At 39.2% G+C, this 22,305-nt stretch overlaps 1 protein-coding gene across 3 annotated transcripts in view; it reads left to right on the forward strand.

Annotated features, from left to right (window-relative positions):
* SRPK2 (SRSF protein kinase 2) overlaps positions 1–21,803 on the forward strand; it is a 101,746-nt gene extending 79,943 nt beyond the window's left edge. The window contains exons 11-16 of one of the 3 annotated variants that reach the window (XM_026059026.1): positions 619–719; positions 822–929; positions 12,069–12,138; positions 12,829–12,921; positions 13,382–13,474; positions 20,164–21,803. In XM_026059026.1, coding sequence (XP_025914811.1) covers positions 619–719; positions 822–929; positions 12,069–12,138; positions 12,829–12,921; positions 13,382–13,474; positions 20,164–20,348 — 650 coding nt within the window. In that variant the 3' untranslated portion in view covers positions 20,349–21,803. The remainder of the gene's footprint in view (positions 1–618; positions 720–821; positions 930–12,068; positions 12,139–12,828; positions 12,922–13,381; positions 13,475–20,163) is intronic. The other 2 variants (XM_026059028.1, XM_026059027.1) reach the window with 2 other exon arrangements.
* Positions 21,804–22,305: the final 502 nt, after the last annotated feature.

Genomic DNA, 22,305 nt, shown 5'->3' on the forward strand with positions numbered 1-22,305 from the left:
GCTGATAAAGACTGCAGGATTAATTGGTCTAAAGTTCTGTGTTCTTAGTTTGTATCATGTTCAGTGCAGATAGATCCTTTAGAGAACTTAGATTCAACGCTGATTTATCTGTGAAATGGGTGACAGTCCCTAGGCTCTGACATTAGGCAAATCTTGGTGAGTTTTCTTCCCCACGGGACAGATTAAAAAAATACAGCCAAATTTTATGTACTTTAGCCAGGAATGGAAATGTTGAATTTATTTTCTTAACCAAACTGTTCTAAGAATGTATCTTTCATGTGGAGTTCTTAGAGATTGAGATTTAAAATTTTCCTTCCAAGTCTGTTCTTGGAAACATACGCATCATTTTTGCTTAGAAGCTCCTCCAGATATTTTAATAATAGTCATTTGACATTTTGTTAAAAAATGCAAACAATTTACACTTAAAATGTGTAAAGAAATTTAGAAATCCATGTAAGAAATCCTATCTATGTTGCTTTAATTTCTCATAACATTCAGCAAATTATTTTCATACCGTCAAGGTATTATAAAACTGGATAAATTGACAAGGCAAAACTGCTCATATAAATGAACAATATGCTCTTAAGTACTAACTATTCTGCTTTTTGCTTGTGTTAGCAAAAACTCGTGCTGCTGACTTATTGGTGAATCCACTGGACCCAAGAAATGCAGATAAAATTAGAGTTAAAATTGCTGACCTGGGAAATGCCTGCTGGGTGGTAAGTATAACTGCATCACTTTAGTTACTTAGCCTTCATTATTTAGAACAGGCCTTTTTATTGTTCATTTTTTTTCCATTAATGCTGTTCTTTCTATTGTAGCATAAACACTTCACAGAAGACATCCAGACAAGACAATATAGATCCATAGAGGTTTTAATAGGAGCAGGTTACAGTACACCTGCTGATATCTGGAGTACAGCATGTATGGTAAGAACAATAAAACCTGTATTTTACAAGAATAAACCTCTGAAAAAACAATTGTGTATTTAATGAGGGAGCCTGACTAGGATGGTTCTGAGATTTTGATACAAATACATTATTATAAATGATGTAGAATCAGATAGCTGATGATGATTTTTTTCTCTTTTATTTCAATTTGCTAAGCATTCTCAATTAAAAGGAAGTATGTTTGAGGAAGTTTCTAATTTTGATTTAATGCATTTTAAACTTGTAGTCAAAAATATGCAAATTTGCAAGGAGTTTTATGTATATTTTAAATGTCAAAATCTAACTGAAATAGTACAATTGCATGGTTTCTTCAAAGGTGATTAGATATTAGAATCTGTGCAACTGTTTGCTGTTTTTCCTTTCCTTTTGCTTCCATAAAATAATAGAACACTAAAATACTTAAAATTCTTGCCAACTTCAGTGAAACCATTCATCAGATTAGGTTTGCAGATGACAGCTTTAGATTGTAAACTTGGAGGGAAGGAATTTAGTTTATTAGTAAAATATGTGCTTAAAGTTCTGTAGAATTCGTTTTAACACACAATAAAACTGAAATGATATATTTAAAAAAAGATTTAAAGATTAGGAAAAACTAAAACTTAATCATTCAACCATCTGTTTGAAACACGCATTCTGTTTACAATGTCTCTTTGAGGACAAATAAGCTGCATACATGTACTGATTAGAGATAGTTTTAGAAATACATTTAGAAATACTTTTTTCTATTTTAAAAGTGAAACCACATTCAAATCTTTATTTCTTACAAATGCATGTCTGAAAAGAGTGTGTGAGGAGGAGGAGGAGGAGAAGACTCAAATACTAGACACAGTTTGCAGGCGTGGGTGATGAGAAGAATTGCAGAACTCAGAGGGAGAGGAGGAGGATTGAAAAGAACATAAAATCCTACAGATATAAGCTCAGTAAGCCATGTGTTGGAAGTAACTAACTCATAAGCAAAAATGCAAGTATGTTTTCTCTGAGAGTTTAATACTAGATTTTGCTTTAGTACGCATAAAAGATTAACCATTTCCAAATTTACACATCCATTTTGAGGCAAAACAGAATTTTTCTATTACATTGAAAACAAAGCATACAAGATATTCCACAGTTATGGTCCTACAAGCAGAAGCGTTTGTCAGACTTGTATTTAGTTCTTGGGTTTTGCTACTTTTCCTAGCAAAGATATTGCAAAATCATCCTTGAATGCTTTTCAGTTGCATCAGCTGTTAAAGATTGACATCTGGTAATTTAGGAAGCTTGAATGTCAGTGTAAAGGTTAAACTTCCAAGAAATCTAAGTTGTGAATTCTTTGAGCTCTTTAATGAGTCTTCTTTTAACTAACTATAAAATTACTGTAGCAAAATTACTTTTTCATTCCTAGTATCTGATATTTTCTGTCAACCTCAGTTCAATTTAATACCTTTTTTTGGTTTCTATATTCTTCTTCCTTAAGGCTTGTATAGGTGCACTACATCCTGCTAATTTTATAGTCGACCCTGTAGCTAGAGCCACACAAACCAGGCTAAGTTTGCATTTAAAATCCATCTAAAATTGCATTTAAATAAAATGGGATACTTCATAGCAGTTTCACACCTAGAGAATATAATACTCTTATAATACTTGGCATGAGTTATAGATGACTTTCTTATTCCTTTTAAATAGGAAAGGTATCTTTGGAAGGGCAGCGGTTACTGGCAGGGTGTATGAGTTCTAATCTTATGTTCTAAGACTGTTTATTTGATTTTAACCCTTTATAGTGACTGAATGAATTTTGAAAAATTGTAATGGTATGAGAGGAGATGAAGATGAACGTGCCAGCACATACTGGGCTGTTTCACTGTATGAGAGTCATCCTGCCCCTTACACTTGAATTATCTTTGTTGATGTTATATAAGCTGTATTGCTTTCTCTGTGCGAGTCCTTTCTTAAACTCAAGAACCCCCTCCCCTCCCCTCCCAAACCTAAAGAATCTTTGCCATTTATTCAGGTTCATAATTATTTATGAAACTGCAGTATTGTAATGAGAAAATTATGCTGCTGTTTTTTCATTATGTAAGCTTTAGGGATAGCAAAGTATTTGAGGCAGAAACATTGGAATTCTGTTCTGTCTTCTGCCACAGACTTTGTATTTTTGCCCTTGTAACATACTGTAGAAATTTAATAATTTTACAGCAGTGACATATGGTTGTTGAATTCAGTTGTCTTCATTGTACAAGTGAAGTCATGGAAAAGATGCAGATCAGGTGTCTCTAGCTCGCCCCAGAAATTTATAGTTTCAAAACTTGTGATCTGCTTTCATTCCTGTATGGTTAGAAAATGGGTCAGATTGGTGTTAATGCTGATCCCAGTATCAGATGGAATACAACTCTGTGAGGTAGGTATTAACTGAAGACAGTAACAGTTCTTTTCTGCAAAGAACTTTCAATGGGGAATAAGAGGCAAGGGGAACATCCCTGATGTGGAACTGCACAGACGCCAAGAACTTATTTACCTTGCCTATCTTTGGAAGTTATGATTTGATTCTCTCCAGTTCCTGGAGCATCTAAGAACTGTGAAGTACTGAGTGTGTTAATGCCATTATAGTCCCACTTGCTCTTTCAGGTTTGGATTCTTGTTGTACCTAGATGTGGTTCATAAAATGTCCCTCTAGGTCACATTGCTCTTGTTTCCATATTTAATTCACTTTATTCCATAGTGGTTACTGTTATGTGTGTTTTCAAAGGGTTTGTCTGTTGGAGGAGGAGCTGGAGGTGCTGTTTATTTTGCTGTGACTGGCTGAAGATATGGCTCAGCCATATCTGTTAGCCATGTTGTCCAAAACCTCAAATTCAATGGAGTGCAAGGAGATTCTCCACTTCTTTGTCACGTTCCTTTGCTTGTACAACAGGTCCAATGTTGTTAAGGACATTTTTGGAAGCTGCACATACAAAATGAGTCATTCAGCAGTATTGCCATTACCTTTTTTTCCCTAGTTTCCATCCTTCCAAACCTGGCCTAATGTGATTGTAGCAAGCACACATGAAGTGGTGTTCTACTGGCTGACACCTGTGTTTATTTTAAATTGCATTTCTCATATAGTGCTTTAAAAAGATCATTAATTAAGGGCTAGCTGTGTGTTAGGAAGTGATGGTAAGCTTGATGTTGTGTTCAGGGTAGGTAGGTAATGCTTCATATCCCTCTGTCAGAAATATTACATTTGTGACTTGTATTGGCCTGCTAGGAAAGGAGACATTTTGCACTGAATTTAGCTTTGCGCTAGGAGCTGCGTGACAAAATTATAGATCCTGTCCTTTATTCTGATAATGATTTTGACTTCAGATAAGCTTTCTTGTCTCAATTTATCTATTGAAAGATAATGATACTTAGTGTACAGCCAAAAGTGTGTGCTGGATATGAATGATGTGAATTATTGCGGATTCAAAGAATAATAAGGTAGTATCTGAACAAAGATGAGACATGCTTTGAAAATCCTGGCTCACACCTCTGAATTATTGGGCTAGTTCTCTGAACTTGCACTGAAAAAGGGTTTAAAATATTTTTGTATCATTTCCCTTTGGATGGAATTGTGTGCAAATATATCTTGTAGATCTTGTGTGTACCCAGCACCCTCAAATCTTTTGACCAGTATTCTCACTGAGAGTGATTTAGCCGTGCTCTTCACTCCTCCACCTGAGTAGCTCTTGCTGAAATAAGACCCGCCACTTCAAAATCATGGTCAGGTTCTCCATCGCAGCGTGCGTTGTGTAAGTAAGTTTGACAACACGGCTGCCAAGCTCTTCTGAAAGGGCTTGTTCCCAAGAAGTCCCAAACACTCTGCTTAGCAGTGAAAGCACCATAAGAAGGCTGCTTACCTTGCAAAATAGAAGGGACTTTCCATCTGTTATAATCATATATCCAGTACTGTGTCAGATATTCTTGATTATTTCTCCTTTAAAATAAATTATAATAAAAACAGACCTTCCTTCCTCTGAATTCATTTAGGGTCCATGGAGCTTCCATGTCAGTATTTGACTTCCGTATGTTCACATAAAGCACCTCAATATTTTCATGTTTTCTGGTTTGTAGAATTTGTGAAGGACTACTTGGAATGTGTGGGACTGGGATCCACCTGGCATTTTAACTTGGTGCTTTATGGATCTCCCATTTGAGCCTAAGGCCATTTGCTGCCCTTTCCCTACTAACAAGATCACTTGGTCATTGGGATTAGCATTGACTAGGAGAGCAGTTGTGCAATGGCTCTTGTATTGACTTGTATTTATGGCATAAAGTATTGTTAAGCCAAACTAAGAGGTCATGCTGTATCATAACCATAGCAGACTGTCTTTTCAGTCATAGTATTCGCCTATCAATTTTACTTCATTTTTAGCAATAAGGATGGAGATTATGATGACCTTTTAAACAAAAGCTTCTGACAGAGGTCCCTGAGCGTGCAAACATCTGTGTGAAAAGTGTGTTCCTTTATGTATATGTGTGCAAAGCAAGTGACAGATTATCCTCTTTACAAATCTGGCTTTCAGAAACTGGTACGTTGTGTCTACATGCTGTGCTCTCTTCAGCTGTGCTGTGGAAATACAGGTTGGCTTCACCTACCAACCCCAACCCCATGCTTTTGGAGCAGCTTCTTAAGAAAGAATAGTCCTGTTCTATTTTTATTGCCTCTAGTATGGTTGTAGCTGCAGACTCTGAAACTGTGCTGAAAGTCTACATAAACAGAGCCATGTAAGATCTCTGCTCTGAACAGCATATCATATAAGAGAAGCGGTGTAAAAGATGGAGCAGTAACTCAGTGATAATAACCTTACAGTACTTTTTCTTTTGGCATTGTGTCAGTGAATAAGTAGTATTGTAAGCCAGCAGCCTGCGAGCTGAATCTTCTAAGTTTAGATGCTTCATCATGGCCCAGTTCTTGTGCCCAAAACATGAAAAACTGGTCTTCAAATCAGATTTAAAGGATGAGAGGGGAATTTCCTCAGACCAGTACCAGCTCAGCTAATCTGAGTCTTTAAAAAAAAGCAGGGAGAAAGGAGTATGATGGCCCAGGCCTGAGTGATTGCTGAGATCATTTGCTGGACATTTACATATTTTGCTAAGGGAATTGCACGGTGCTTTTTTTTTTTTTTTTTTTTTTAAGAACGTGGCCTATTTATCTAAATGTGGGATACTCAACTGCTCTCATGCCAGAGCTAGAAACTGGGAATCTCTCCCCACAGTTATTAAATATCCTATTTTAGTTATGCTGACATGGAGGTACATCTCTCTTGTTTTCACTGAAAAAAGGAGCAGATTTGGAGCCAGTGATGCCTTTGACAGAATTAAAACCACCCTTGATCATGTTATTTTCTGAGGCTGAACTTCCACATTTGCAGAAGTAAGAGAATTGCTTTCTGTGGAGCATAAACTAAACAGGCGCTGCATGATGTAGCATTTCCTAAATCCAGAAGTCCTTGGAACACAGTACTCCACTGCTGCTGCCAAGAAATCCTGGCAAAATAAGGGAGTTAGTACTGGCAGAGAGGGCATCCCTCTGCATTGCTCCTGGAAATGACTGCGAGCAACATGATTCCACTGCTTTTCCAGGCTCTGGATTGGAGACAGGAAAAGCACCTGAAATGATGAGTCTCATCATCTGACTTTTGTTGTTCATTATGTATAATCTTGTGTTAGCTGCGGGGGGGAGATGAGTAAGTCAAAAGCTAAGACATCAACAAGACAATATTTTTCTAATATGTTTCTGAGGTGGCTGTTGTGGAGAGTTGTGATTCCTGAAATACATTCTTTTTATAAAAAGAAACAGCTAATAGATCATAGCTGTAGATTGGCAGCAAGTCTCCTAAATGTAACTACTCTTTCTGTATTGTAAATGGGAGAAAATGATCATGTCTTCAAAGGATCATGAGTATCACCATGCCAGTACATGTGAGCGGCACCAACCAAAGGTGTGATGACAAGCCTCAGTCTGCCCAGAAAAAGTATTTTGAGGAAAATTGGAAAATCAAAAATCTGGTTGATAGAAAAGAAGAACTTAAGTCACTATGCACATATTTTTCAGTAGGCAGATACAGTACGAAATGCTGTTATTAATCACTGTACACCCTTTTGCTTTGAAGGTGGTGGGTGGACAACCTGAAACATTCAAAAGAAAATGATTTTCTGAAGATACAGTGACTTTCCAAAGCAACCACACAGCATTTGCATGGTTCTGAGATGAGACTGTAGAAAACAATAGAAACCTGTTTCCTTTTCAAGCAACCCATGAATGTCTTTGCTTTGTACGTCTGGCCTTTCTTACCAGGCAGTAGCCATGCAAATTCCTTTTATATTCTTTCCATTGCCTGACTGTCGAGAGAGATGTTCAGGAGCGAATGAACTGTCAGCTGGAGTGCTCATCTCAAAAAGCCTTTTGCTCTTCTTGCTATGCTCCCACTTACCTGTGAAACTGATTTCTTAAACTAAGCCTATTTTTAAAGCAGTTACAATTTTCTCATTTACAGCTCTTCATTTCAGCTGGGTCAGAGAAACTTTGGCCAAGAGCTGGATCTGGTCTGTCACAGTAGTAAATTCTGGCCTATGGTTTGTTGCCCTTTTTCAGCTAGGACTTCATAGAAGGTTTGCAGGGAACCTGATGCAGTTCAAATGAATTATTCTTCCAGTCCTCTTCCAGACATCTTTCCCTAGATGTGCATCCATTTTCAGTCACCAGACCAGGTACACAGCTGTCACACAGTGAAAATGTAGGTATTTCCAGTCGTGTGCTTAGATATGGATCCATAGTACATGATAGGTGATTCCAGCAGTTTAGTATAGTGGTACGTCCATTTACAATCACCTGGCAGGGACAGAATGCAGGTAGCCTCTCCAAAGCCCACAAAGCAGCACGTGGCCGTTTTATCTGAAAGGTTCTCCAACTGTTGTAGTCTAGACTGTTTTTCTGTGATAGCCATAGGAAAGTGATAGATGATTGCCTTGGGCTTTTGTGTCAAATGTTAAATATGCCATATCTTATTTATTGTTCTCATTTAAAATTTGAAATACTGGTTTGTGCTGAGATATATGTCAACATTAATAAAAAAGTGATCACGATAGTTCAAAGTCAGGGTTTCTGTCAAAAATTTGTTGTTTTTAAAAATGACTGTTTTCAAAGGGGATCTAATTAAGTGAATAGGGTGAATCTGTATTTATAGAATCATAAAAATCACAGAAAAAATTAGGCTAGAAGGGATCTCTAGAGGTTATGTAGTCTGCCTCCTGCTTGAAGCAGGGCTAACTTCAAGGTTAGATCAGGTTACTCAGAGCCTTGTCCCACAGAGTTTTAAATATCTGTGGGGATGGCATTTCCACAGATTTCTGAGCAGCCCGTTCCAGTGCTTAACCAATGGCTGGGAAGAATTTTTTCCCTGTATGCAGTTCAAATGTCCCGTGTTGCAGCCTGCGTTTGTTGCCAGTTGTCCTTTCACTGTCCACTTCTGAGGCGAGTCTGTCTCCATCTTCTCTATGATCACCTTGCAGGGAAGTGCCGCAACCAAATCCCCCCTTGGCCTTCCCTTCTCCGGGCTGAACAACCTCCAGCCCCGCTCCACCAGCCTATCCTCCTGCAGCCTGTGCTCCAGCTCCCTGCCATCTCGCTGCTCCTCCACTGGCCTTTCCCCAGCTTGTCCATGTCTCTCTCATAGTGGGGGTCCCAGACTGGTCACAGTTCTCCAGATACAGCCTTGTGAGTGCTGCGGAGAGGGGAATAACCACTCCCCACGATGAACTGGAAACACTCTTGTTAGTACAGCCCACGATGTGGTTAGCCTTCATTGCCACAAGAGTGCACTGCTGACTTGCACTCAACTTGCTGACTTTTCAGGGTCTCCAGGCCCCTATTTTATCACAGATTTTCAGCCAGTTGTGAGTTAGGGACTCAGTGGTTTTATGTTCCTACAGTTGGGTATTAAGAGATAATAAATGTTGAAAAGTGCTAAGTTAAGTGTAAAGCATCAGTGTATTTCTGGAACTGTCACTTTGAATACTAGCAGCAGAGATCCCTTCTTTTGGTGGCACTTGCTCTCTGCACTGAGTCAGTAACGGGACTGCATGTGCTTTCTGGTGCATCACACGTTTTGATAACAACTTAGTAAGTAGAAGAATTCTGACTGTTACAATTCAGAAGTTTCACAGTGTCCTTCTGATTGCTATTTACCTGCTTATTAATGTATTTTTAACATTGATTCTGGTTTTCTTTATGGTAAAAACCTAGGTCAAAGATTTTCTTTTTTTATGTGGCCCAAATGATTCTATTTATCTTGTGTTATCTAGCTGGTCCATCCTACAAATATCTAGGAACCTGTTAGCAGATTGCTACAGATGAATCCACAAGCCATTTCCCTGCATGGATGATGAGGACTATTGCTAGAGATATTTACTGCACCTCCCAAAGGCAGGGCTGTCTCTAGATTGCCTTTGTGTGCCTTGGAGTCAGAAGTTTCCACGTTCTTGGTACAGAGTCCTTTAGGAGAGTCATGTAATCATGTGAAGAGAAGGCTTGGGGGGGGATCTTAGCAGTGTTTATAAATAGTTGGTGGAAGGGCGTAAAGAGGATGGAGCCAGACTCTTCTCAGTGACAGGACGAGAGGCAATCAGCACAAACTGACACACAGGAAAATCCACTTGAACGTAAGAAAACACGTATTTACTGTGAGGGTGGTCAGACCCTGGAACAGGTTGCTCAGAGGGGTTGCAAAGTCTCCATCCTTGGAGAGAATCAAAACCCAACTGAATGCAGCCCTGGGCAACCTGCTCCAGCTGACCCTGCTTGAGCAGGGTGTTGGACCAAGCAATCTCCAGAGGTCACTGCCAACCCCAACTGTTCTGTGATTCTGTGAAAGATCTCAGAAGCTGTGATTCCAGCCCATCCTGGGCACACAGTCAAAGCTATACAAAAAGGAAAAAGAAGCAGCATCAAAATTTTGAAAAACTTTAGTTTCTGCTCAGGAAAAAGATAGTATAAATATCCTAAATCTGTGAGAACTTGCAGCTCTAACTGAATATAGTCAGATTTAAAAGTGTGTGTGCCACTGTTTTATACTTAGTTCTTGTGCTTATCTGTGAACAGTTTTTATAGTTTTTCCAATTTAATTTCCAGACATATTCAGCTACTAATACTTCATTTTAGGGACAGAAACTGTATTCTTTACAGGACTTTATCTTTGTGGCTAAATTCAGCTACATTTCCTTTGTTCTCCAAGAATTTGTATTGAATAGGTATATGTTTCTTAATGTCCTCAGAAATAAGCCCCTCCAGTGTGTGTTCTCCTAGAAAAGTTGGCCCAGCTTTTTCAACAACTCTGTTCCCATTAGATGAAGGGAACTTTGGGGTTTTCTCAGTCTCATATGAAGAGAATAACTATACACTCTGTGTTTTGTTTGAAGATCTCCACCAGTGAGCTGTTTTGGCTACTGTAAAAGCTTCTGTAACACCTGATAATTTATGAAGTTCTTCAGATTTTTTTAAGCTGTACAATGAAAGCTCACCATCTTGAACTCAACATAGAAGAAGAAAAAAGTGAAAGTTTGGTTATTAGTGACAGACTTCTTGTTTGTAGGATTGACAGAAATGTCAACAAAAGACATACATACCCACTTTCTCGACTGCCATTTATGATGGCAATAAATTATTTTGGCAGTAGACCACTTGGATCACTCCACAGTTCACAGCTTGAAGAAGCCAAGTACCCATAAATAGGTTAAATTTACAGGTGATTCAACAACTCTGGGCTATGAATTGGAACAGAAAAGCATGTCTATTTCCAGGAGACAAATATTGTGTAGAAAATGATCTGACGGAGTGAAATTTCCTCCTAGCACCATGCCAAGAAGTTCTGTCTGATTTTTGGAGTGATTTTCTGGATCAGATGCTTTTTCTGGTCTTGAAGAGGGAAAATACTGTGATACTTAAACAACCTTAAAGGAATTAGATTCCCATGGCTGTTTGGGTAATCTGTGTATTACGAGAATAAATCCAGAGAAGAGAGAGAATTGTTCAGCAGATTAGTCTAGACTAATCCATGTTTCCTTACAAATAGGTGCTCTCACCGTTATTTCTGTGCTTTGAGGATTTTAAGGTGCATACTCATATGGAGAAACTCTGCTCTACTGGGAGTTTTGTCACTGACCTAATGTAGGGTTAGCATCCATCCAAGGATTGAAGGGATCAATCATCATGGTATCTGCTCTGATTGCCTTCATCAATATCAGTCATAGTATTTTACCCCATGATTGCAGTATTTATTTTGATGACTTGTGATTCAACAAAAATACCTTTTTAAAAAACATTCTAGATTCAGAGTGATCAAGGAAGAAAGAGCTTGTCCTGTGCGATAATTTCAAGTGATAACTATTGTTAAAAATGTATTTTATTTCCAATTCAGACTTTTTAATTTCAGTTTCCAGCATTGGATCTCTGAAAGATAAATAGACTAAAGATACAAGTGCAGCTCTTTATTCTCTTAGGAATAACTCTGAGTTTCATTAACTTACACCTATTTAACATGATTAGCACATAACACATTAGCATGTTAAAACATATTTAACACTAACTTACACTGAAGCCCTGTTCGCACTTCCTTGCCATGTAATAGTATGTAGCTGCTTTTCTTCAGAATCACTTCCTCTGTGGCCAGATGCTGTTAGCAAGAGGATCGATGCTGAATTTTTGAAAATGACAGAAATACTTCTCAGTTAGCCAGTTAAGCCCCAGGAATTACTGGTTGGACGGGTGCCCTAGGTCCTTATTCCTTGTCTGTCATCTTCGTTGTTCCCGGTCAAGTAGAACGCGTGGGCTTCAGGCTGTCTGCCCATTGCACACCTCCAGCCTCTTTTACTAAAAGGGAGTTGGCTTGGTGCTGGGCATGGGACTTTCTCCAGAAGGTGGGTTTGGGCTATCATTGTACTTCAGGAATGATGGTTCTCAGGTAAGTGGTCTTTCTTGAATCTTAAGTCTGATTTTAAGCCTTGTTAAGCACTAGCTTTGAAGCTAATTCTTTTCTTGGTTCCAAGGCAGTTGGGATGTTTTGCTGACATTTTAAGATTAAAATAATTATTTCTGACATACCCATAAATATGTTTGTTATGTTATAGGCATTCGAGCTAGCAACTGGAGATTATTTGTTTGAACCACATTCTGGTGAAGACTATTCCAGGGATGAAGGTATGAATCTTTTGAGAAATTTATGAGTTTCTGTATATTTTCACACTCCTCTTCTTAAATTTCTAGCAAGCTTACAGTGGGGTTAATTTTTGTATTTGATTGAACTGTTCATAAACTTTGTTTTTAGAATATAAATACATTTTTTTTCTTTTTAGTTTTAAGTCCCATCAGTAGCAGTAGATGGGCAAAAACTCCCTTCTGCAGATACTCATCTACTTAACAACTGCCTGAAGAAATTAAACTGCCCTTTTGTAAGACTGCATATGTGTGGAAACCTGATTGAGAATAACAATGTTTTAGTTTACGAAAGAAACATCAAAATTGAACTTTATAAGTTTGACACTGGAATAATGTTTACATTGTGTATTTTTATTTGAATTAGGCAATTACTAATTTTTTTGAAACCAGATTTAACTCCTGCTTCCATCTGTGTACCTGTCCATTTTCATGCTTGTTTGCTTGTAAATGCCCTTTGCAGTGGTAACGTGGGCATCATTCATTGTTCCTAAATGCTGCTAATGATGCCAGAGCTCTGCTGATCCTGGGAACCTCTGCATGGATTTGCTGCAAACATTGTTGATTTGAAACTATTTCTGATTTTTTACTAATTCCAGTTTCTTTCCTCTTCTTTTTATCCCATCCTTTCCCTGCCCCTTCCACTCCCGTATCCTTTTTTTCTCTCCCTCATAGACCACATAGCACACATCATAGAGCTGCTAGGCAATATCCCAAGGCACTTTGCTCTATCTGGAAAATATTCTCGGGAATTCTTCAATCGCAGAGGTAGTACCTCTTCTTTTTGAAAGGTGCCGTGATGCAGACAGAAGTGGAATTGCTGTTGCTGGTTGTAACATGTCCCACTAAAGAGCATTTTCTCAAATCTAGCAACAAAAAATATTTTTGAAAAACAAATGCACATGAATTAGAGGCAGAAATCTATGACAAACTCAACTTCTTTAGCTAAGCTTTCTGAAAAATAACTATTAGTACATTTTAAATTGTATAGCAAAACATGTATATAGTAGCTGATACTCAAATGTCTTTTTGACAAGGAAATTTTGCTGAAAGTGTTTTTCCTAATTAACCCCGTTAGCCTTATCAACACACTGACTAGTGTGCATGTGTCTGTTTTACCAGGATCAATCTATTTCTGTCTGTACCGGGCCAGTGTTAGTGTGTGCATGCAATGTACTGATTAAACTGTTGTATGTTTCTGTTTTGCTGGCAATGTTCTCCAATGCAGACCACATAGCATTGATCATTGAACTGCTGGGAAAAATCCCTCGAAAATACGCTATGTTGGGGAAATATTCCAAGGAGTTTTTCACCAAAAAAGGTAACGGTATTTATGCAACACTAATTTAAAGCATAATACTATCCAAAAGGAGAATATGTTCATTCAGTTAGGGGTACTGAAGAAATATATCCATTTAAATGGAGAGCTCTTGTTAAAGAAGAATTTTGGTGTGAACTTGCCTTTCTAAAAAAAGCAAACATTTTCAGTATTCCTTTCAGTTTTTTGCTTAAAATTTATTTTGCGATGTACTCAACAAAGTGGATATTAGCTATCGCTTTTGTGAATCTGTTGTCAAATATTTATGTGAATGTAAGGAATCATCAAATAATGCATAGCTTGTAACTTGATAGAAAATTAACTGTCAGCCACTTTTGATCGTTTATGATGGTCTAGCATATGCTTTTGATAAGGATTAAAGTAGGTGGAAAAGGAGTATATGGGCAATAGGTACATAGATGTGTGCAGTCCTCACCTTCTCTTAGGCTTCCTGAAGAGAGAGTGCGCAGAAAGAGAGTTCTGTGGCAGGGTGATGGAGGAAGGTGCTCTTCCATGCACAGTGCTGTCTCACTTCAAATGCTACTAATTATTTTAACATCTGAGAGCCACAGCCATGGGTCAGGACTTAGCTGTGTTTGCCGTTTTACAAAAGTGTCAATTGCCGCAAGAACAAAAAAAATCATCTTAGCAAACCCATCAGTCTGTGATTCTTTTACCTTCTTGTATTTTGTGTTCAGGCTGGTCTTTAAAAAGACAGGGTTTTGAACATGAGGAAATGTGGTGAGACCTGCGTCGTTTGTTCCCCCGGTGTACGAGACAGCACTGTGCTGTATGGAGTGACAGGGTATGGCAGGAGATGACGTTGTGTGGTGGGAACACCCAGGGCTGGCGACTGCAGCTGGCGACTGTGCTTTCCTGCCCAACAGCTACAGCGTCCCCCTTGCCCATGGCTCCACGTGCCTGAAGCGTGCAGCTTGTCAGCAGGGCACGGCACCATCAGCTGCCCAGCTGCTCGGGCAGGTGGGGTCAGCAAGGCGGGCCGAGGCTGCGGTGCGGGGCTGTGCAAGCATGGGGTGACGAGGCGGCAGACAAGCCAGTGAGTCTTTCTCCTGTTGCATGAGAACGGCCTGTTCTGAGCTTGCAATGACCTCTGTGTGGCTTGATTTCCGTAAGGAGGGTTTAATCGAGTTAGACAAGGTGTGAAGATGAGCAACGGGAAGATTGGATCAAGGAAATGGAGCAACTGCCTTACAAGGAGTGGCCAAAAAAGCTGGAGAAAGTTTGGAGAGGAGAAGGTTGATGGGGGGATAATAAAGGTTTACGAAATCGTAAAGGCTGTGGATGAGCTGAATGCAGAGCTGTTGTTCAGCAGTGCCCACAGTATGAGAGTTATGGGGCACTCAAAGAAATTTGCAGGGATGCATCTAAAACACAGAAGTACTAAGTATTTCTTTACACAGCAGGTGGTGAAGTTCAGCGACTCGGTGCTGCGGGAGGTTGTAGGGGTAGGCAGTACAAGCAAGTTCAAGAAGAGATTAACAAACTAAGGGGCAACGTGTCCATAAATGTATAAAATAGTAAAAGGACTGGGCAAGAATGTTCCCTCTGTCCTCCCTAATGCAGGACTTGCAGGTGCTAGCAAGAGGGGAATGGGCTGCAGAAAGTGGCCAGGCTCATGTGCGCTCCCTAAATAGCAGCTCCTATTGCCACTGTCAGAGATGGATACTGAGCTGGGATCCACAGCCTGACCCGTTAAGGAATTTCTCATGTTCCAAATTTTTAGTTTACACCAGATTGTTTGGTATTTTCTAATGAGATCATAAAGAAAAACCTTTAAATGACCTAATGATTATATAATAATAACAGTGTTTCTGGCTTACAAGAGAGGGCAGTTTCTAAAATTAACATGAAGTGGAGGATTTAACTTGCCTTCCTGAGCATCTTATTTTCCTTCAGAATTTCCACTGCAGAGAGTCGCTGTTGTCCTATGAATCCTAAATTTCAGTGGCAGAGTGTGTGGAGGCACCACCTTTGTTGGCTCTATGGTGGATATAACCTCTTTCCACTGTGCACATGAAATTTAAGTCCAAGCTTGCTCTGTAAGCTAAGTAGACTGGATCTCACCTGTTTTACTGAAAATAGCAAAATCTCAAATACAAGATGAATGAGCGAATAGTCCAAGTGGCATTTTCAAATGACACTAATTATTCTGCTATCACAAATTCCTATAAATCAGGAAAATTGAAAGGCTTTGCAGAGGAATAAAATTGCGAACCATGGTGGAAGAGGAAAAATTGAAGTGTTGAGTTTCCTGCCCGCTCATTTGAGATTTTTCATTTAATCAGGCACCAGAGGTCCCCTTTCCTTTTCCTCACCACCGCAGTGTTCCCAGCCCTTCTGGTGCTGTGGATGCTTTCCCCCAGCTCCATCCAGGAGGGACCAGGAGGGATTTGCATTTGGTGAGGAATGATATGCTTCATAGTGGGCCAGCAAGCTGCTGCGTTTTGTGCTGCCTCTGAGCTGCTCGTGGGCTGAACTTGAGCTAGGGGCTGCAGGAGGTGCAGTCCTGAGACTCTTCTGAAAATTTCATGCTGTGAGGTAAATGTGGGCTTAGAAATATAACTTTTGGCTTCTGTTTTGGAAAAATCAGACTCGGGTAAAATCAAGAAATCACAATTTTGTTAATGTATTGAATGTCTAAGAATATTTTATCCAGATGACATTGAAGGAATTTTATTTTGTTCTGACAAAGACTAATACCATTGAGCAGAAGTTAGAAAAATAAAGTGTTGCTCCTGTCCATAAGCAGGTTCACCATCAGAGACAAACTTTGCGCGCTTGAATTGTTCCACCGAAATCACAGACGTAAAAGGAAAGTTATTACCAACTAATGAGTTAACAGGATGAAGGCCTTTCTTTTCAGTGATTGCATGAAGCAGTTTGTGACCTCAGATAGGAGTGTGTATTAAAAAAAAAAAAGGTATAATTTCTTGTTAGTCATAATAACACTAATACATTCTTTTTATAGGGTCTCATCTTGTTTTATACTGGGTCTAGTAATAGCTCCAAGGAGTCCTTTTCTCTGTTGCCTCCCTGGAAGCTGTTTTGTCTTTAAAAATGCTTAACACATTTTGGCACTAGAACTTAAAACCCTTGTCTTTCTAGACCTCAGTCCCCTTTCTTTTTCTGCAGACTCTTTGAATGAATTGCTGTTTGCTCCCCCTGTTTCTTTGTGAGCTAAACTTGTGTGAGGTGCTGGCTCGCTACTGGAGGATTTGCCTGTGGGAAGCTGTTAAAAGAAAAGCACTGCTATAGTTATTTAACATCCTGGAAGGGAAGGAGAAGGTTCTTCTCCACCTCACTTGCTGCATCTGCTGTAACATAGGACCTCATCAGAAGTTTTTGTATTAGTTGTCTGGAGCATTTCCTCAGAATTTGTAGTAGCAAATTATATCCCATTGCTATTTCTCCGGTTCTTCATGTCATCCATTTCTTATTGTTCAATAAACCATCCTCTACTTTCTTGATGAGACATCTCAAATTTGTCATTGACAAATTTTATAGACTATCCCTGTTTTTTTTGTGTTATGGTCAACAAAGAAGTATTAAGTAGCATCTTCACCTCAACAGACCCTCAAGAAATGTCATTAGTAATTTCCTTCTGACTTAAAACCTCCTTTTTCAAAACAGTCTATTACTGTGGCCCCTTTGGCCACACATGGTTCTTACAATTCTGATAATCCAAAATCCTCTCAGGCAATTTCCTATGTATGATGTGCTTCATTATCAAAAATCCAGACAAGAACTTTTGTTAATGACTTTTCACCTACTATTGCATCTTAAGTGTTTCCTTCAAAATTCATTTTAATCCCCTGGATACAAATGATGTCAGACCAGTAGGCCTGTACTTTTCATTTTTCTCTTAAATATAGGTACTGCCTTGCTATCCTCCAACTATATGGTACAAACTTCATGAACTTGAAGAAAATACTTGTTGCCACACCTCCATTTCCTGTGCTTGCTCTTCAGAGTTTTAGGTTGGAAATGAGATGAACTCTCTAAATTAAAATAAATTCTTTGGGGTTTTTCTGTCCACCTCAGTTGTGTTAATTGCCTTTTATTTATCCTGATTTTGATTCCATGGTCAGTATCATTATCTTTATGGAAAACTGAAGCATTAATTTAATTCTTGGACAATGCATAGATAATTTTTACTCTATTCCATCTTCTTAAACACTTGCACAATTGTTACTGAATTTCTTTTGGACAACCTCAAATCATAGTACTGAGAGAGTTTATTCCTCAGCAGAAAAACACTAAAGAATGTTATGCTGCCTGGAATGCATTAGTCTTAGCCTGGATATTTCAAATTCAGACTCTATTTCAGAAAATAAGATATAAAGAGTGTGCAAACAGTATGAACTCAGCTTCCACACTAACACCCACGAAGAAGCAGGAACCTTGTACTGCAGTCAGACTGGCTTTATATCACCTGAGAATGGAAAGAAAGAGGCAAATACGGGAATGCTACAATTGAGTGTTATAGATAAGTTTTATGAACAAAATGGATGATAACTTTGAATTTCCAAGCCTTCGAATAGGTTTGTGGGGGTTTTTTTTGTTGAAAATACAATAACTAAAAACTACATAATTTAAATGAAGAGGTGAAAACCATGTTGCATTTAAAAAAGTAATCCCCTCAAGCCGTTCTAGTTTTGTAAATGTTTACAGCAACCCTTGCAGTGAACTCTATAACCTGGAGAAGTTATGGACACAGGCTCATTTTCTTTGCCTTTTTTTGCATGCAGTTGATGGTTTTTGTCGCTGAGATTGCTTGTTGCACAATACTTGAGTTTATAAATTCTTATGAGAAAGTTTACTACCTGTTTTTGTTAGTAGGCAGCAACGCACACTTTTTCAAAAGGTTAAGATTTTCAGCACTTACTTAAAGAGGTGTACAGTGATTTTTAAGGGCTGAGAGTAAGCTTGGAAATAAAAAAAAAGTTCTCTGAGATGTGTTGTCCCTCTGTACATTCACATACTGTGGGTGTATGTAGGCCCAAACCAAAGTCTTTTTGTTTGTTGGAACTGGAAATCTTGGGACACGCTTGTACTGTAAATGTGCAGACATAAACTGGCAGAAAACACCATGTGATTTAGTTCCTCTTTGTCTCAGTATCCCTCCAAAAGTTGAACAGTGAGATAGAAAGGAGAGTGGGTTGTGCACATGGGCAACACATCTTGACTTTATATTACTAGTAGGTCACTTCTTTCTCTTGCAAGTGACGGGCCTTCGCACATGTCCGCTGTTAGTAAACGTCTGCGGTTGCCTGGAGAAGGAGGGTCTGGGGTTCTCGGTGAATGCACCGGGAGAGCGGCGTTGTCAGGCGTTGCACCCTGGGAGCAGCAGCGTAGTCCTGCTGGTGTACGGTGGGTTTTAATCCATTGTACTCAGAGGCTGAGATTCCCAGTGGGATTCTGAAGACATGGGCTCTTAGGCTGCCTTGGGACTCATGTAGCCACAGGGACGTACAAAAACCCAGACCCACGAGTTGGCATCTGATGATAGCATTTCATGGGCAGTAGATTACAGGAAGCTGATTTCAGCCACAGGCAACAATTAGGTTTACAATTTGTTTAAAAAGAATATGACCTGCATGCACCCATACAAGATGGTATAATGTATACATGTGTGTGTACATATGTATATATAGTTTATGTATATATGAAATTGTGAAATAGGATGAGTTCATGTTCAAACTCCAGTATGTGCTGAGAAACCACTATCGTCCTCAAGAGTCCAGAGGATATCTCAGAATCATCACCCGAATCTCTGCAGTACTTAAGCATGCTGCTTTTGGAAGTGTCGCTAGAGCCTGTCTCGCTCAGATATATGTCTGGGCCAAATGGAGACAGCAATGGAGGAGGAGGCAGCAGGGTCAGAAGAGCCTTCCTGCCCATCAAACAGGATGACCTGTGGATCCCCCTGGATAATATTGCTGATTTGAATGGCAGAAGGAGTCTCTCATCCTTCAGTATTTGTTTTGGTTTCAAGTACATTGCCACGCTGGCTGTATGCAATCTCTGTGGTGGAACACAAATCTTGCTTTCTGCCCCTGCTTGTGTTGGTGGTGGGTTTTGGAGGAGACCTGGGCAGCAGCAGCTCTTCCTTCTCAGGAAGAATTCAGCCCAAGCTGCTCGGGTGGGTGGGTTTGCCTGGGAGCTGGAGCAGGAGCTCCCAGTGTAAAACCTTTTGTGCTTGGCTTGGTTTGCAACAGCTCAATGCACTGCTGCACTGTCAGCAGATGCAGCGGAGCCAGAGTAACCGGTGTTGCCGAGACCTCGCGTCTTACAGATTTGAGCAGTTTTTCTAATGTTTGGGTTGCTGGTTGAGCAACAGGAAAAGGGCTGCAGTGGTCTGTGCGCGCAGTGTGAGTGTGCATGTGAATGCTTCTTTGTATAAGGAAGGCATAATGCAGCCAACAGGAAAAAAAATCAAGAGAAATGTTTACAGTGGACTCCAGGTATAACATAGTTTGCTTTTGACATTGGATATATTCCTTTTCTTTAAGGACCTGAAGCAAGCTTGCGATATACTGGCCTGCCTAATTTATTGTTCAGAGCATGTAATGGTGCTGTGAACACAGAGTGGGAGAAAAACTGAACAGGGACTAGTCATAAACAGGGATAACGAGGTCTTTTTCTAATCCCAGTAATATTTCTATTTGCAGGAGAACTCCGACACATCACCAAGCTGAAACCTTGGAGTCTTTTTGATGTGCTCGTGGAGAAGTACGGTTGGCCTCACGAAGATGCTGCACAGTTTACAGATTTCCTGATCCCTATGCTAGAAATGGTCCCGGAGAAACGAGCTTCAGCTGGAGAATGCCTTAGGCATCCATGGCTGAATTCTTAGCAAAATCTCCCAACTGTAAAAATAAGCCAGCAACCACTTTCCAATGCATCGGACCTAAATGGTGACTGTCACAAATTCTTTAGCAGGATCACACGTGAGCTGGCTTCAATCCTCAGACCTTTATTTTGCTTGAGGTACTGTTTGACATTTTGCTTTTTGTGCACTGTGTTCTTGGGGAAGGGTAGTCTTTTTGTCTTCAGCTAGTAGTTTACTGACCCACTTTCTTCAGAAAACACTTAACATGTCTTTAAGCATTGTTTCTTGTGTTGTGTGGCATTCAGATGTCAGATTTTTGAACAAAAAAAACTTCCCCCCATGTGTTTTGGCAAGTTTTGTAACTATTTATGAAAAAAATATTTTAGCTGATGCATATTATATAATTTACAAGCATAAGAAATTTATCAAGTCAGAACTGAGTTATGGCGAGGAATTGTACAATTTTATCTTCTGGCAAAGGGACGTCATTCTTGTATTATAGTGTATGTAAATGCACCCTGTAAATGTTTATTTCCATTTAAATATGGGATTGGGGACTCAATTTCAGCATAAAGCTACTAAGTTTTAGAGAGCTTTATAGCAAACAAATTGCATGTAGTGGACTTTACACTGCTTTAAGGAATTGTGTAAACTTTCTATTCTGTAGCAGTTCCCGTTCATTGGATTTTAAACAAAATGGCTCTGGTTTACAGGATTTCATTCCCCAAATGGCACTTTAAAGGAAGGCTAGACTTCTTTCTAATAAAGTATGCATTATCATTTAGCACTCCCTTTTAGAACTTTTGCCTATTTTAAGTGCTTTTAAGAAGAAAAAAATAGCAATTTCCCTTACAATGTGATAGTGAAGACATGGTACCATATGGTGTTGCCTTTTTATAAGCACTGTAAGTTGTACTATACCTTAAAAAAATTAAAAATTGAGCATGAGAACCACTCTCTGTGTAAAATTACTGATGTTTTATAGAAGTGTGTGCTTGGAATCAGTTAAGGAAGGATAGATGCAAGTATTTACAGTGCAGTGGGTAAAATAATCCAACAAGCAAGATCATGCTCATTCCATTCATAGCTTTACATGTTTCTAAAACAATTTGCACTAGCTTTAATTTTTTTCCAGAACTAGACATACAATTACCCTCTGTAAGTTGCACGCAAAAATTAAGTGTTTCCTAGGGAAAAAAAAAAAGCTACATAGACTGAGGCTTATAGGCAATACAGATTTTAGAATGTAAAACATGGAGGTATATTTTGGCCTCTTTTAGAAGTCAGTGGGATGAATGTAAGCTTATTTCTGGTTTTCATGTTAACTATGGTGCCACTTTTTCTTGACTTTGTCCATATGAAATTTATTCACATGCCTTTGCAATAACTAGATTGTGAGAAGATAGCCCCATGTTGTAACAATAACCAATTGTTTGAGGTGCTTGCAGTTGTCTAATTAAAGTGTTTTGTTTTTTCAGACAGTGTGCTGGTCATTGGAGTGTTTGCTAGCCATAAATCCAACTGTTTGCTACAGTTACATTTCGTAGTAGGGTGGGTTTTTTTTGTTTTTTTTTTGTTTTAGCCTAGCCAAAGTGAAAAGCAGCTTTCTGTACTATACTAATTTATAAATACTTTACCTGGTATAAATCAGAAGATACTGAAGGCTAATGTAGAACAATGGGCTATACTTAAGTGCTTTCTAGATGAAACAGGACAGAACTGAAAAAGACTATTTCATACAATGTGTTTAACTTAATCTGAACGAGTAAACGATTACCCCTTCCCTGATAAGAACGTGCAGCCAATCATCCAAAAAGAAAAGGGAAAGCCTCCTAGTAGGATGCAGCACAGAATGCACTAGTGGAGAGAAACTCATCCACACGCTAAGGCGATGCCAACAGCTGGGTTTCCGAACAGAGTACATTGGCCATCCACTTCTCAAGCACTTCATCCTGGAACTTCTTTTAAAGGCAACAAGGAT

The sequence above is a fragment of the Apteryx rowi genome, unplaced genomic scaffold, assembly GCF_003343035.1.
Source record: "Apteryx rowi isolate R43461 unplaced genomic scaffold, aptRow1 scaffold_151, whole genome shotgun sequence".
Taxonomy (NCBI): domain Eukaryota; kingdom Metazoa; phylum Chordata; class Aves; order Apterygiformes; family Apterygidae; genus Apteryx; species Apteryx rowi.